Source organism: Aricia agestis, chromosome 3, assembly GCF_905147365.1.
Source record: "Aricia agestis chromosome 3, ilAriAges1.1, whole genome shotgun sequence".
NCBI lineage: Eukaryota > Metazoa > Arthropoda > Insecta > Lepidoptera > Lycaenidae > Aricia > Aricia agestis.
In genome coordinates this window covers 2,352,255-2,365,794 of record NC_056408.1, presented here as the reverse complement: position 1 = coordinate 2,365,794, position 13,540 = coordinate 2,352,255, and the positions used below count along the sequence as shown (strand labels likewise).

At 38.7% G+C, this 13,540-nt stretch overlaps 1 protein-coding gene across 3 annotated transcripts in view; it reads left to right on the top strand.

Moving 5' to 3' along the window:
* The window catches only part of LOC121725381 (cubilin), a 116,760-nt gene that overhangs the window by 89,003 nt on the left and 14,217 nt on the right, over positions 1 to 13,540 (top strand). For 2 of the 3 annotated variants that reach the window (XM_042112276.1, XM_042112277.1), the window contains exons 4-7: positions 4,874 to 4,945; positions 8,373 to 8,547; positions 9,889 to 9,915; positions 10,591 to 10,802. In XM_042112276.1, coding sequence (XP_041968210.1) covers positions 4,874 to 4,945; positions 8,373 to 8,547; positions 9,889 to 9,915; positions 10,591 to 10,802 — 486 coding nt within the window. The remainder of the gene's footprint in view (positions 1 to 4,873; positions 4,946 to 8,372; positions 8,548 to 9,888; positions 9,916 to 10,590; positions 10,803 to 13,540) is intronic. The other variant, XM_042112278.1, reaches the window with a different exon arrangement.

Sequence of the window (13,540 nt, the reverse complement as noted above, 5' to 3'; positions counted from 1 at the left end):
ATCAATATTTAGCACTTACATAACAATAAAATGTATTGGGATTTGGGAACGTTCCTTTCGAAATCATAATTTCCAGTAAATTAAGCTGGGGAATATAAATGGGACGACTTATCAAGTCAGTGGGCCGGATGCGACTTATATGTCACCTCGCTCCGCCACTGAAAAACAAGGCAATATCAGCAATTACCCGGCCCCCGGCCCCGTGCCCCGGGGCCCCATGGCCTCGATATCGTGCTCCAATATCCCGTAGACAATCAAGATGGCTGAACATCCGCCGTCACTCGCGCTCAGGTTTCACGGGACATGTAACCTGCAATACAACGTTTCATGTAGTTTATAGAGACTTAATTTTATTTATATTTTTCTTTTGTGAAAATTCAAATAAACCTGCTTTCATTTTTGTTTTCTGAGTAGGTAATCTATTCTTATCGCGTTCTGAGACGAATCAAAGTTTTGAAACTATTTTATGATTTTTTCGATGGAAAAAATCATAAAATAGTTTCAAAACTTTGATTTTTTACATTCCTAAGCCGCCTAAAATGTATTAAAAAATCTTTTGTCGGCTTACCATCTTAAAAGTTCCGGATTAATTTGGGATTCCGGTCAATCCGTAATTTCACCTGGGGGATTCTATCGGAAAGCCAATAAGCCCGCACTTCTGATGGGCAGCGGCGGGTTGAATCAGAAGGTGGTCGTTTGTACCGCACTTGGGCCGGTAGCGACGGGTTAAACAGGTCGATTGTACCCCACTTCTTCGCTCCACTTCACATAGGCTTAGCTTTTCCAGCCGAAATATTGAGGAATTCCGTTTCGGTTATTTTGTGTGATATTTGCGGAATTTATTTGAGAGGGTTTAAAAGTTACACTGAGATTTAAAGCAAGAATTCATAGATATGGCCTAAATACGCAATTTATATGATATTCGGTCAATCGGGAATCTACTGACATCTTGATCATTTTAATTGGATCAATGATGTTATGCTCTACAGTTAAAGATACGTATGTGCACAGACTGCAAAAAAACTCTTTCTTTTGGCTTAGCTGCTCACCTCAGCTAAGATATAGTACATTTATAGATCTACGTAATATTTGCAATAATAAGCAGGCAAAATCCCTGTGTAAATAAACAAAAAGCAAACGTTTATATGCAATATAATACGATTACCTTAATTGACAGCGACGAGACTGCGCGTTATTTGAGTTAGGATGTTTGGATGTTAAACCTTTTACCATACATCACAGTGATGTGTCTCCCGAGGCGCCACTTTTATATTATGTATGCCTCGCAGGTGGAAATAAATAACATTTTGCAAACATATAGTCATAAGGATAAAATTGTTTTGGTGTGCTTAGTGCTTACTCTAGCTCTCAAGTAAGGGTATATTTTTTTAGGAAACGCCATGTTGAGATTGATGTTGAGAGCCTTTTGTTATTGGTTGGATTGGCAAAAAATTATTAAAAACTTACACACTTACAAAATATAAATAAAGTACTAAAATGTAGTGTGTATTTTACCCATGTATAGGATACTAGTATCCTTTCATTTGGTCATCGCCCATCGGTTTGAGACAATCATTGTGTCGGTGAAAAAAATAATGGCACAATATAATATTATTATGATGCGTGATTTTATCATAATATATATTAGTATCGTTCGACGTTTAACAACGTTTTTGTCAATTTTCTAATTTGAATTAGTGTGCGACATGTCAGATTTTGGTCGGATTATTTACTGCTGCACTATACAAGTTGTTCGGGTGAACACCGTTATCATTAAAACCCTCAAATGAGCCCGTCAAAATGAACAACTTTTTCTATGAGAATAATGCTGGGAACTCAGAAAAATCCGTCGTCATTAGTCATAACGTTATACCCATACAAATTGCCGATCCGGGCAATTAATGTATGGGTATGAAGACGGCATTTTTTTGAGTTCCCACTTCCCAGCATTATTTCTCATAGAAAAAGTTGTTCATTTTGACGGGCTAATTTGATGGTTTTAAGGATAACGGTGTTCACCCGAACAACCTGTATGTGCTACTAGCGCCCTCTGCTCCGACATTTACGTGATATTGAACCAATATGCAGGTTTTTAACCACCACCATTTTCAGCAAACATTACACCACCGAAAATTGTTTCGAGACTTTATTCCATCGATTTAACATAACCATAACACTTAAGAAACTACAGACTATAGGAACAAAACAGTGGTTTGGCTGATCGTCTATAAACAGAGAACTATTCTGATGGCTTCATAAAAACTCATGGAAACTTCCAGAAGATAAATCACTCGGTGTATTGAAAAACTTGAGCAGTTATTTTGTAATTGGAACTCGGTGGATACTTGTTTTCTAACTCTTTTATTAGTTTATTCTTACTAACTCGAGGCTTTGCGGGAAGATTCAATATCGTGTACTTTTTTTCAGATAATTTACGGTCAACTAGTATCGTATAATAGTGATTGCTTGGTTTAAAAGGCCAAGAACCCGCAAGGGTTTTGTCCTTTTTTATGAAATAAGGGGGCAAACGAGCAAACGGGTCACCTGATGGAAAGCAACTTGAAGGAAAGCCCATGGACACTCGCAGTATCAGAAGAGCTGCAGGTGCGTTGCCGGCCTTTTAAGAGGGAATAGGGTGATAGGGGAGGGATTGGGGTAGGGGATTGGGCCTCCGGTAAACTCACTCACTCGGTGAAACACAGCGCAATCGCTGTTTCACGCCGGTTTTCTGTGAGAACCGTCGCATAGCTCGTCGTGCCGAAGCATGGCTCTCCCACGTATAAATGTCCTAATGTTATTAGGTAAATAAAATATAAGTTTCAGCAGTAGCATACTGTTTGCTATTTAATAATTAGCCCTTAACATTTACCCTCTACCTTGTGCCAAAAGATAAATATTCAACGTTCAATTTGTTGCAAAAAGTTATCTATGAATAATTATCTTTTTTTCTATTATTCTCTTTTCTTATAACATCATGTGTCGGTCAATTTTTCGGCCCAGAAGTTAAAGAGCCTGTTCAAAGCATACAATTGTAAATTTTCTCTTAATAATATTAGAGTACACTTCGGCAAAACTCGCATATTAATGCCAATTTTGCCAGCCAAAATATAAATCACAGTCACAAATACTAAGTTAAATATCATTAGCACTAGTATCTACCGAGCAACATAAACTACGCCATAAATCGCAACTTCGAAGTTGGATGTAACTCGCAGCTCGGGAAGTTGTCTTAATTACTGCCGGAATACTTTCAGCGCTTCAAATATTTAATATCGCGATTAAACTTCAGCACTTTACCTTTAACGGAATTTACCTGGCCCCTCATTATTACGCCCCATTATACAGGGAAGTTTTATAAATTAATAGCGGAGTCTCTTTTCCGAGATAATTTATGTTTACTTTAGAATGATATTTAAGGGGGCAAACGAGCAAACGGGTCACCTGATGGAAAGCAACTTCCGTCGCCCATGGACACTCGCAGCATCAGAAGAGCTGCAGGTGCGTTGCCGGCCTTTTAAGAGGGAATAGGGTGATAGGGGAGGGGTTGGGGTAGGGGATTGGGTCTCCGGTAAACTCACTCACTCGGCGAAACACAGCGCAAGCGCTGTTTCACGCCGGTTTTCTGTGAGGACGTGGTATTTCTCCGGTCGAGCCGGCCCATTACAAGACGTACAAAACGTCGTTTGCCCCCTTATATCATAAAAAAAAAGAATTTTGCGTTATAGCGGGTTTACATTATCGTAATCCTGTGATCGAATCCTGCGCTGCACCATTGGAATAATGTGAACCGGGCATTATGTTGGGATGGGCATGCCGCATGCTTGTATGAGTTAAAAGATACCACGATCTTGTAGATAGAGCGTACCATGAGTTCTGAGGAAATGTTATAGATTTGTAACTAACGTTACAGTAACTTTATTCAAAATGCATTCGCTAATTTCGATTCGAAGTAAGAGGTCAAAAATGTACAACGCATCAGTGTCATGATGCTTGCAATGCGTTATGTGAAACATATTAGGTGTACCTACATTATTGACATCTAACTTCATTATCGAAACGAGCGAATGCATTTTGACTACATGCCCTTCGTCTGTAAGAAGCCTAAGGGTACATTTCACACAATAACTAAAAGTTATGCAATAGTTTTTGCCTTTGAAGACCAGTCTTCTTAATACATCTGTCGGTTCTCAATCAGTCTCGTTCGCGCGCTATCTGACATTCGAGTTAGAAGAATGCGCCTGAATTTTGCATTTACAACGTGAAAATCCTACGATAGAAGCGAGTAGCGCTAAGTAGCACAATATTTGCGCTCCATAATGCGCCGTATACCAATAATCTCGCAACGCGACCTCTCGGCGCACTCAATAGGAAAATGCACTGAAATGTTGCTTTTATTGTTTCGTAAGTGGCCTCGTATGCTGTAGGGCTTCAGTCTCGAAATCAGCGGATAGCGGGGCGGGAGCGGCGGGGGCGCGTTCCAAATTCCAATGTATAGTATAGATTTATATGGACAGGCCTCGAAAGCAGCCGCGAGCCATTCGCGTCCTCGGCCTGTCCATATAAAATTTATATTATAAATCTATACATTGGAACGCTCCGCCGCCGCCCCCGCCGCGCTGCCCGCTGATTTTGAGACTGAAGTCTTAACTATGACGAGTCGGTCGTGATATACAATATATTTAGTGTTATGCGATTATTTACCTACGTCATTTGGTCGTGTTCTGCCAATTCCGTAATGACCTAATCGGGCACGACATAACCAGACCGAATAACGTAGGTCCGTCATCGGCCTCTGAACCAATTTCTCTGATAGTACGTGTAAAAATGCGTACCTCGTTTGATGCAGTCGGTTAACAGCTGTTGTTTGTCGCAGTGGTCGCGGGGGAGGCCACGGAGCCCTCGAGCGCGGCCTCGCTGGCGGAACCCTCGCCTACTAAGCCTCCAAGTACGTGCACTTCTCTTACTGCTTCAATAAGATCCGACCGTCACAATGAGAGAAAACGCCGTTTAGACGAGTGTTACACGGTCAATCTGGCATCAGTTCAGTCCATCAGTCTCAGACTGACGCCAGACGTTTCCTCTCTGTGTGGCTGTAGTATTAAATACCAAAATATAATTATAAGAAAAACAAAAAAAAAACAAGAATTCAAAGTTAGCAAAAAACGCGAAAACGCAAACCCTTATGCTGGCTGGATTTATATGTGTCCGCGCGAACAAGCGGGTTGGCTCTCAATTCCTACGATGTGTGGAGTGGAGCCACCGTGAGGTCATATGAATTGCCTTAAATAAATCGTTACATTGCTTGTGGTATCGCGGTGGAGCGACCAAACAAACCGCTCGACGCATAAATCCAGCCTAAAATTACATCAAAAACACGTTATTTTATGTGACATGATGAGATCTTATTGAAGCGCTCTAGTATTTGTGTAATGCACCGCCGCCTCCCAGCACCCCCCAGTGTTCGGAACTCCTAATTAGGGTAATTACTAATTAGTGTCTAAGTCGCATATCACTGATGTTACGTATCTAAAACTTCTCAAAGAAAAATTAGCTTAAAAAGTAAGAGTACGCGATGTGATTGAAGAAAGCAATAATATCTTCAGTAGAGATAAGTATATTTTATTACTGTAGTTCAAAATGGAGTATAAAAAGAATTGACGCATGGATATTATTAACTTACATGTTATACTATTTTAATTGTATGCTTTTAAAGATTGTTATCAGATCTATATTTATAAATAAATAATAATAATCAATATTATAAAATGTAAAGTCATTTAAAAATATTTTAAATCGCCCGTTACGCGCATTATCATTTGAAATCCCGCTCAATGCATTTAGAACACATGAGGCTAATCCCACAATAGCTTGCACAAGAAAGGTCCTTTTTTTAAAAAGAATACAATATGCTAGCTGCAAGTTGCAACATATGAATGAGGCATGAATGAATGTAACACGGCCGGCGTGTGGGCGATCCATAATTAAACGCCTATAACGAATTCTACTGCATCTCATTTAGGCTTAAAGTGGATAAATCAACCATTCTCAAAGCGTGATCTGCGCAGCCCTAGGCAGCCTTAGGGCTCCGCGTAACACGCTTGGCAAAGGCAAAGGATTGTCTGACAAAAATTTTACTTTTTTAAAAGGTTTCGCAACCAAAAAAGTTTGAGAACCGCTAGAATAAAATATATGGGTATGCACTGTTGATGCCTTCAATCAAAATTTGCGGTAAACGTATAGTACAAATTACAATATATTAGCTATTTACTCGTTATTTCAACTCTGTAGCTATCGCGGTTTGATACAGGCTGGTGACAAACGGACGGACGGAGATCAAAGTCTAGCACACTTTGAGAATGGCTGGTCTAGACTGTCTTTTGATTTTCTATCTGCAAGCGTTAACTTTTATTAGTGAACTATTAGCGAGGGCTGATAATTTGTTCAGTCGATTAAGCGTCTAGTGACTCGGAGCGAGATAAAACTGCAGTCTGTTGATTGCGCACGAAGCGGACACTAGATTATGGCGATCATTCATTCCTCTTCCGGGAGATAAGTGTGAACTTTGATTTAGTATTTTACCATCGCTACTTGCTATCATTTCCTTTTTTATTTTTTTTGTGAAATAGGGGGGCAAACGAGCATCGGGTCACCTGATGGAAAGCAACTTCCGTCGCCCATGGACACTCTCAGCATCAAAAGAGCTACAGGTGCGTTGCCGACCTTTTAAGAGGGAATAGGGTAATGGGGGAGGGTAGGGATAGGAAGTGAATAGGGGAGAGTATGGAAGGAAATAGGGTAGGGGATTGAGCTTAACGGTAAACTCACTCACTCGGCGAAACACAGCGCAAGCGCTGTTTCACGCCGATTTTCTGTGAGAACATGGTATTTCTCCGGTCGAGCCGACCTATTCGTGCCGAAGCATGGCTCTCCCACGTCTCGTATCCTCATGGCTGAGGGACGTGGCCACCAAAATTTGCGTTTCGGGATAGGGCTCTCCACTTGTCTCTGTTTTTGGCCTGATTAAGTGCCTCCTGGAACGTGCAGTGCGTTTGTCCATCGTGTGGCCACTCTGCCTCTATCTCTTTCCCCCTCTTATTGCCCAGCTAGAATGAGACTCTTAAGATTGTAAGGCTCCCGGCGGGCTATGTGGCCAAAAAGGAGAGTGATATTTGCAGACAAAGAGTTTCTTTGTCTAGTTTTGAGTTTCTGAAATATAGACGTGTTTGTCCGGTATGCGGTCCAAGGAATGCCGAGCATTTTGCGCCAGCGGTCCATGTCTCGGAGGCATATAAAAATATAGAAAAGAAGGTTTAGGAAATTAAGGAACGCATTATTGTTATTTTTTTATACATTAATGGTAATCAAATTATGTACAAAATTAAAGTAAGAAGCAAAATCACAGCTTGTAGCTCGTACTCAGGAGCTCTTAATAATATTAAAAGGTATTGAACATGGTAGTAAAAGGTTGGCTCTCGAGGGATGCGCCTTCGCATTATGTTTGTTTTTGGCCAACTTGTTTATTAAATTATCTTTAATTTGGAAGACTTTGGTAGCGCATACCAACCTCAAGGACCTCGACTTAAAGCTCAAATTTCCTTAACCTGAAATCACAAGCACAAGGTATTATAGTATCAATATTTATAAGACTTAAGAAATATACTTATGAGGTACAAGAATCTCTTGAAGGTATTAAAGCAAAATATCATAGAACAAAGACAGTACTTTTCCTATTTATTCTCATTTTCCTTCAATTCCGCCAATTGGCTCTCAATTAGAAGTACTACCACAGAATATATATTGTAATACATAGTCGTAGTGTGATAATGGTATTTTATAAACTATCTAAAACATACTCTAAAATAGGCCTATCCTAAATCTTATTTTAAAATAATGTGTAAGAAGCTCTTAATTCAAGCTCCAAATAACTACGGAACCCTTCATAAGCAACTTCAACTTCGAACTTCGACTATCTTGAAATCGTGACTAAGTATCAATATTTAATTCTCTATGGGTATTTTATTAGGTACTCGAATTATAATTATTGTTCACTAGTTGGCCCGGTGAACTTCGTACCCGGTGAAAATAAAATTTTTCAAGTATCATTCAAGTAGTATTATATTACTGTCTCCTTCATCACACTCTGACATTGGCGATGGTGATCTGATATCGAAATACATGAGTTACAAATCTACTAAACTCTATCGCCAATTAAAGATTAGGAAAAAAATTGTCAATCCCCTGGAGTTTATATAAATATAATATACTTAATGCATACTCGCAATATCTGCTCTAGTTAATCCCCTGAAAAATCTAACTCTGTCATGGGTGTCCCATCGTCTGTAGTCAATACTAATCCTCATTTTTTGTCGTAGAGTGCGACCGCACGTTCGTGAGCCGGGGCGGCGGCAGCAACGGCACGTTCAGCGCGCCGGAGCTGAGCAACCCGCTCAACCAGACGCGCCAGTGCCTCTACACGTTCCTCGCCGCGCCCGGACAGCGCGTGCTCGTCGAGTTCCGCACCTTCGACCTCCGGGGCAAGCCGCCAGAGTACGTACTAGTCACTAGTCGCTACACACCACTCATACTCGACTGATAAGGGATGGTTTGGCTCCTACCAACTATCCTAAGTTCTCTTAAGGCTCAGAACATTCGAACCTCTTCGGACATCTCTTTGACTCAGCATCCAATTTCTGTTAGCAAGGAAAAATTGGATAATATCGAGTAGTATAATTAAAAAGTAGTCACAAAGTTTTAACTTTATCGCATTCCTATTTGTACATTGTAGTCGTTAGTCTATTTTGTCCTGGCCCCCAGTCGCATAACAAAGCCTACGTTGACATTAATTCACAAAGCTAGGCCAAGCAATACATGTCCATTGTCTGATAAATATAATAATGAATATGCTAAGCAAATGCTATTAACATTAGAGGCACGTATGTTTACCGGAATTTCATATTGTGGCTAGACAGCGACAGCGACTCAATATTGTAATGTTACGAGGTTGGTTTATAGTGGGTGGTGGCGCCTATTTTTTTTAACTACCTAGTTTGAATGAGATCATCGTTTTTTTTCCAAGGCTGGCGTAATTTTACCAGTATGTCAATTTCAGTATCACCCAAAATAATATGTAATTATCCTTATTCACGTTAGTTCTTAATTCCTTGCACAAGCGACATCAATCGTATCGCTTGTTGCTTTAAATTCATGTTCACATTTTGATTTTTAAAACTCTACAATAAATATAGTAGCATAATATGAAAGATAAGCAGTAGACTGTAGAGGATATTTCGAAATCAAAAACTAAGGTGATTTGGCGTGGATAATTATTTTATTTCCTAAATTATACATAAAATATTGAATACCTACTCATAAAATTTACGACTTCTTGGAAGAAATTGCTGCATAACAAAAAAGTCGCCGTTTGTTTTTGTATTTAGTTAATTAATCGTTTTAAGTTTTTGTTTCTATCTCATAATTTGTAAATGTCTTGTATTCATTTTCTATAATATAAATATTCTACAGCCGGTTCTTCTCGGCGGGATAGTTCCCAAACCTGTGGTAGGCAACGTAGTTTCTTCGTTCGACTTTCAAAAAATGTTTCATGATACCCAATACCCATTTTGAATAAAAATATATTTTATTTATTTATTATTTATTTATTGGTTATTGACTAGGCAGTGGTAACTGGTGTAAATGGTCATTAATGTACGTTTTGTTTCCTCTTAGATAGTCTATAACTAATAATTGATGAAACGTACTATCAATTTGATAAATTACCCTTCACATATCAATAGAGAACCGAAAACAGTATCACCGTTCACCACAATTAGCGCGGGAAATACTTTCGCCATCAATAAATTGTATTAAACGTTTGTTTGTTATTTCCAGTGGCGCGGCGGTGGGGGAGCTGCCAGCGTAAGTAGACCCTTCCCGAACACAGACCCGAAACATTCCCCTCAAAAAGTACAGGGGGAGCGGCCAAGATATACCGGCTAACCTCGTTTTCCTGGGAGTCCGTCTGATTTATTCATGATCGGTATTTCGGTCCTTATAGTGGTATTTGAGACTTGTTTATTTCTATCCGATTCTTATGGATCGGTTTTTGTCGTATGAAACTTTTAGGTTATCATAATTCGCATCTTGACATAGATGCGAATTATGATAACCTAAAAGTTAGTAAGAGTAACCTAAAACTCGGCCAATTTCATAAAGATTCGATAAATCGGAAATAAAATCGGTAACCGATATAGGTCGCTGGGGTAAAAGCATTTGTGACTGACCCGAATACCGATCTAATTCATTCTTCGACTTATAGATGCCCAAAATAATATGAGGGCAGATTTGCTGGAAATACTTTAGCAAAACAATAAAACTGAATTAAGCATCGTAAAATACAACCTTGACCTATATTATGTTACATCGACGTCGCAAATATGCGACAATTTTTTTCAAGTTCTGACGTATGTATTCCTCAGAACTTGAAAAAAATTGAATTCGAATAAAGCGTTCTCCGTCCGTCCGCTCTGATTCCAATCCGGTGAACGCGCACCTTTAATCACCATGCCGGTAGCCCATAGACATAACTTCCAGATGCGTGCACGAGTACATGGACATATACTCGGAGATGGCGAGCCTGGAGGCGGGCGAGCTGGTGAACTCGGCGTTCGGTGGGCGGTACTGCGGGCCGATACCACCGCGCCGCCGCGTGTCGCTGCACCGCGCGGTCGCGCTCGCCTTCTTCACCGACCACGCTCACACACCCACCACGCTCTTCACCGGGACCTATCAGTTTATAAATGCCTGTAAGTACTTAATGACAGTGGTGGCCCTAGGGGGTTACGAACGGGCTAATCGCCCGGGGCCTCGCTTTTGCAGGGTATTTTTTTCGTAAGACATAGGGCCTCGCAAAGACCTTTCCCCCGGGCCTTGCAAAGACCTTTCGCCCGGGGCCACCGTAAGGCCGCCACTGTTTAGGTTTAAGCACACTATGAGGGGGAAAGTTTGTGTGTATTTGTTATATCACCACACGTAAAGTATTAAACGAATTTTGGTTATATTTGGTATGGCAGTAAAAACTATTTACTGATCAACTATGACGCCCTTATCCCATTTGAAAAATAATAATATTATAAGCCGTTGTTACTCGGGCACATGCTGTTATTCATAAAATAAAATACATTTAAATAAAATCTATCAAAAGTTAAGATGCTACGATACAAAGCAAATATTAACACTTTTCTGTTCTTTTAAAACAACACAAATGCAAAGATAATCAAAACCAAAATTCTTTCAAAATAATGTTACACAGTCTAAATAAAGTCAGTAAAATGAGGATTAAATTTCGAGGCGGCAGCGCTCAGCTTTATTAGAAAAGTTCGACACAGTTTCGTATGAGTGTGCACTATGCAATACGTAAATATGGTACGGCAAAGTAAAGTAATGACTCTTGTTAGGTAAAAAATAAAAGCTATTATACTCTGAAACGTAAGACCATATTTTGCCCGACCATCTACAATTAATAACAATAATAATTTCCTCGCACCAAACTTACATAATTATAGCTGAGGTGGCCATATTGCAAAAATAAGCCGCATCTGTGGGCTATATCCGCTACTTCTGGATGGTCTCTTGTGTCGCGTTAAAATGACGATAACTCTAGAATTCCCTATGGAGGATGTATGTAATAACTATATGATTGGAATATGTATGAATTAAGAGAAGACTATCAAAATTAATTTAATTTTGCCGAATTAAGTTTTAAGGGTCGATCCACAACGGATGCTGGTATAGGACTTCTTTGTAGTATTTTTGAAGCTTGGGAGGAGTCGCAGGATGCCTTAGGTGTGTTTTGCGATCTCTCCAAAGCCTTCGATTGTGTTGACCATGCTACATTGATCAGGAAACTGCGCCACTACGGCATAAAGGACTCTGCTCTCAGCCTTTTGACTTCTTACCTTAAAAATAGGACTCAAAGGGTTGAGGTAAATAGTAAAAGGTCCAATGGAACCAAAATAGAATTAGGTGTCCCACAGGGATCTATCTTAGGCCCATTTCTTTTTCTCATCTATATAAATGTTTTCTAATCTATATAAACTTACCTTATCTAGTAAAGGATAATAATAATGAGATAGTGCTTTTTGCTGATTACACTTCACTTATTTTTAAAGTAAAGCGACAACAGTCGAACTACGACGAGGTAAACAGTGCTCTCTCAAAAATAGTACATTGTTTTAATGTTAATAACTTACTTTTAAATTCTAGTAAAACTAAATGTATAAAGTTTACTTTGCCCAATGTTAGGCAAGTCCAAACCAATGTGCTATTAAATGATGAGAAGATGAATTTGGTAGATAAGACTGTATTCCTAGGTATTACACTTGATAGTAAATTACAGTGGGGTCCTCACATTGCTAATCTAGCAGGTAGGCTCAGTTCTGCAGCATACGCAGTCAGAAAAATTAGAGAAATTTCTGACGAAGACACGGCACGATTAGTATATTTTAGTTATTTTCATAGTAGGATGTCATATGGAATCCTTTTATGGGGAAACGCTGCCGACATTAATACAATATTTGTGCTGCAGAAGCGAGCCATACGTTCTATTTATAAAATGTCTGCTTTAGAATCTCTGAGAGATAAATTTAAAGAAATTGGTATTCTAACTGTTGCTTCTCAATACATTTTGGATAATATAATATATGTAAGAAAAAATATAAATAAATTTAAAGTTAAAAGTGACATTCACTGTAGAAATACTAGAAATAAGCACAAGCTGGACATGCCAGTGATCAGACTTAGTAAAGTCAGTAAATCTTTTAAAGGTCAATGTATACGCCTTTACAATAAAATCGCAGAAAACGTTCAAAATCTTTCCATTAATAAATTTAAAAAAGTAATCAAAGAGCGTTTGTGTGCCAAAGCTTATTATAAGGTCAATGATTTCATAGAAGATGGCACATCTTGGGAGTAGGATGGCTTCTTGCAAGGCTACATTATTACATTTGCTACATTATTATATTATGACTTACAATTATGTATGTTGACATTGTATATAATATTAAGTTACAAAATTGTAAACTTTATTTTAAAAGAATAATTTTTCTCTCACTTTTTTGGTAAAAAGTGGATCCCGTGCGAGTCTCTTACGCCGGTTCTTCTCGCCGGGTTAGTTCCCGAACCGGTGGTAGGCATCAGGTAGACATTCTGAAAAATTTGATTCAAATTTACTCAGAAATAAAACATTTTTTATTTTATTTTTTATTTTATTAATTTTAACTTTAAATCGGAAAAACGATTTTTCCAGTTTATTGTATAAAAATCCTTTAAAAAAATTGAAAAATTGTTTAGAAATATTTTTATTTAATTTACATAATAATACGTTATAAAAATATTTTTTTATTGCCACTCAAATTCAATAACAAAAAGTAATTTCAAGACCAAAAGTTCAAACGGCAAATAGAGGTAAGTACTGGTAAGTACTAACTTTTTAATATAAAATGTCGTATAAAATTCTGTGCCACGTTATTTTGATTATACCTAA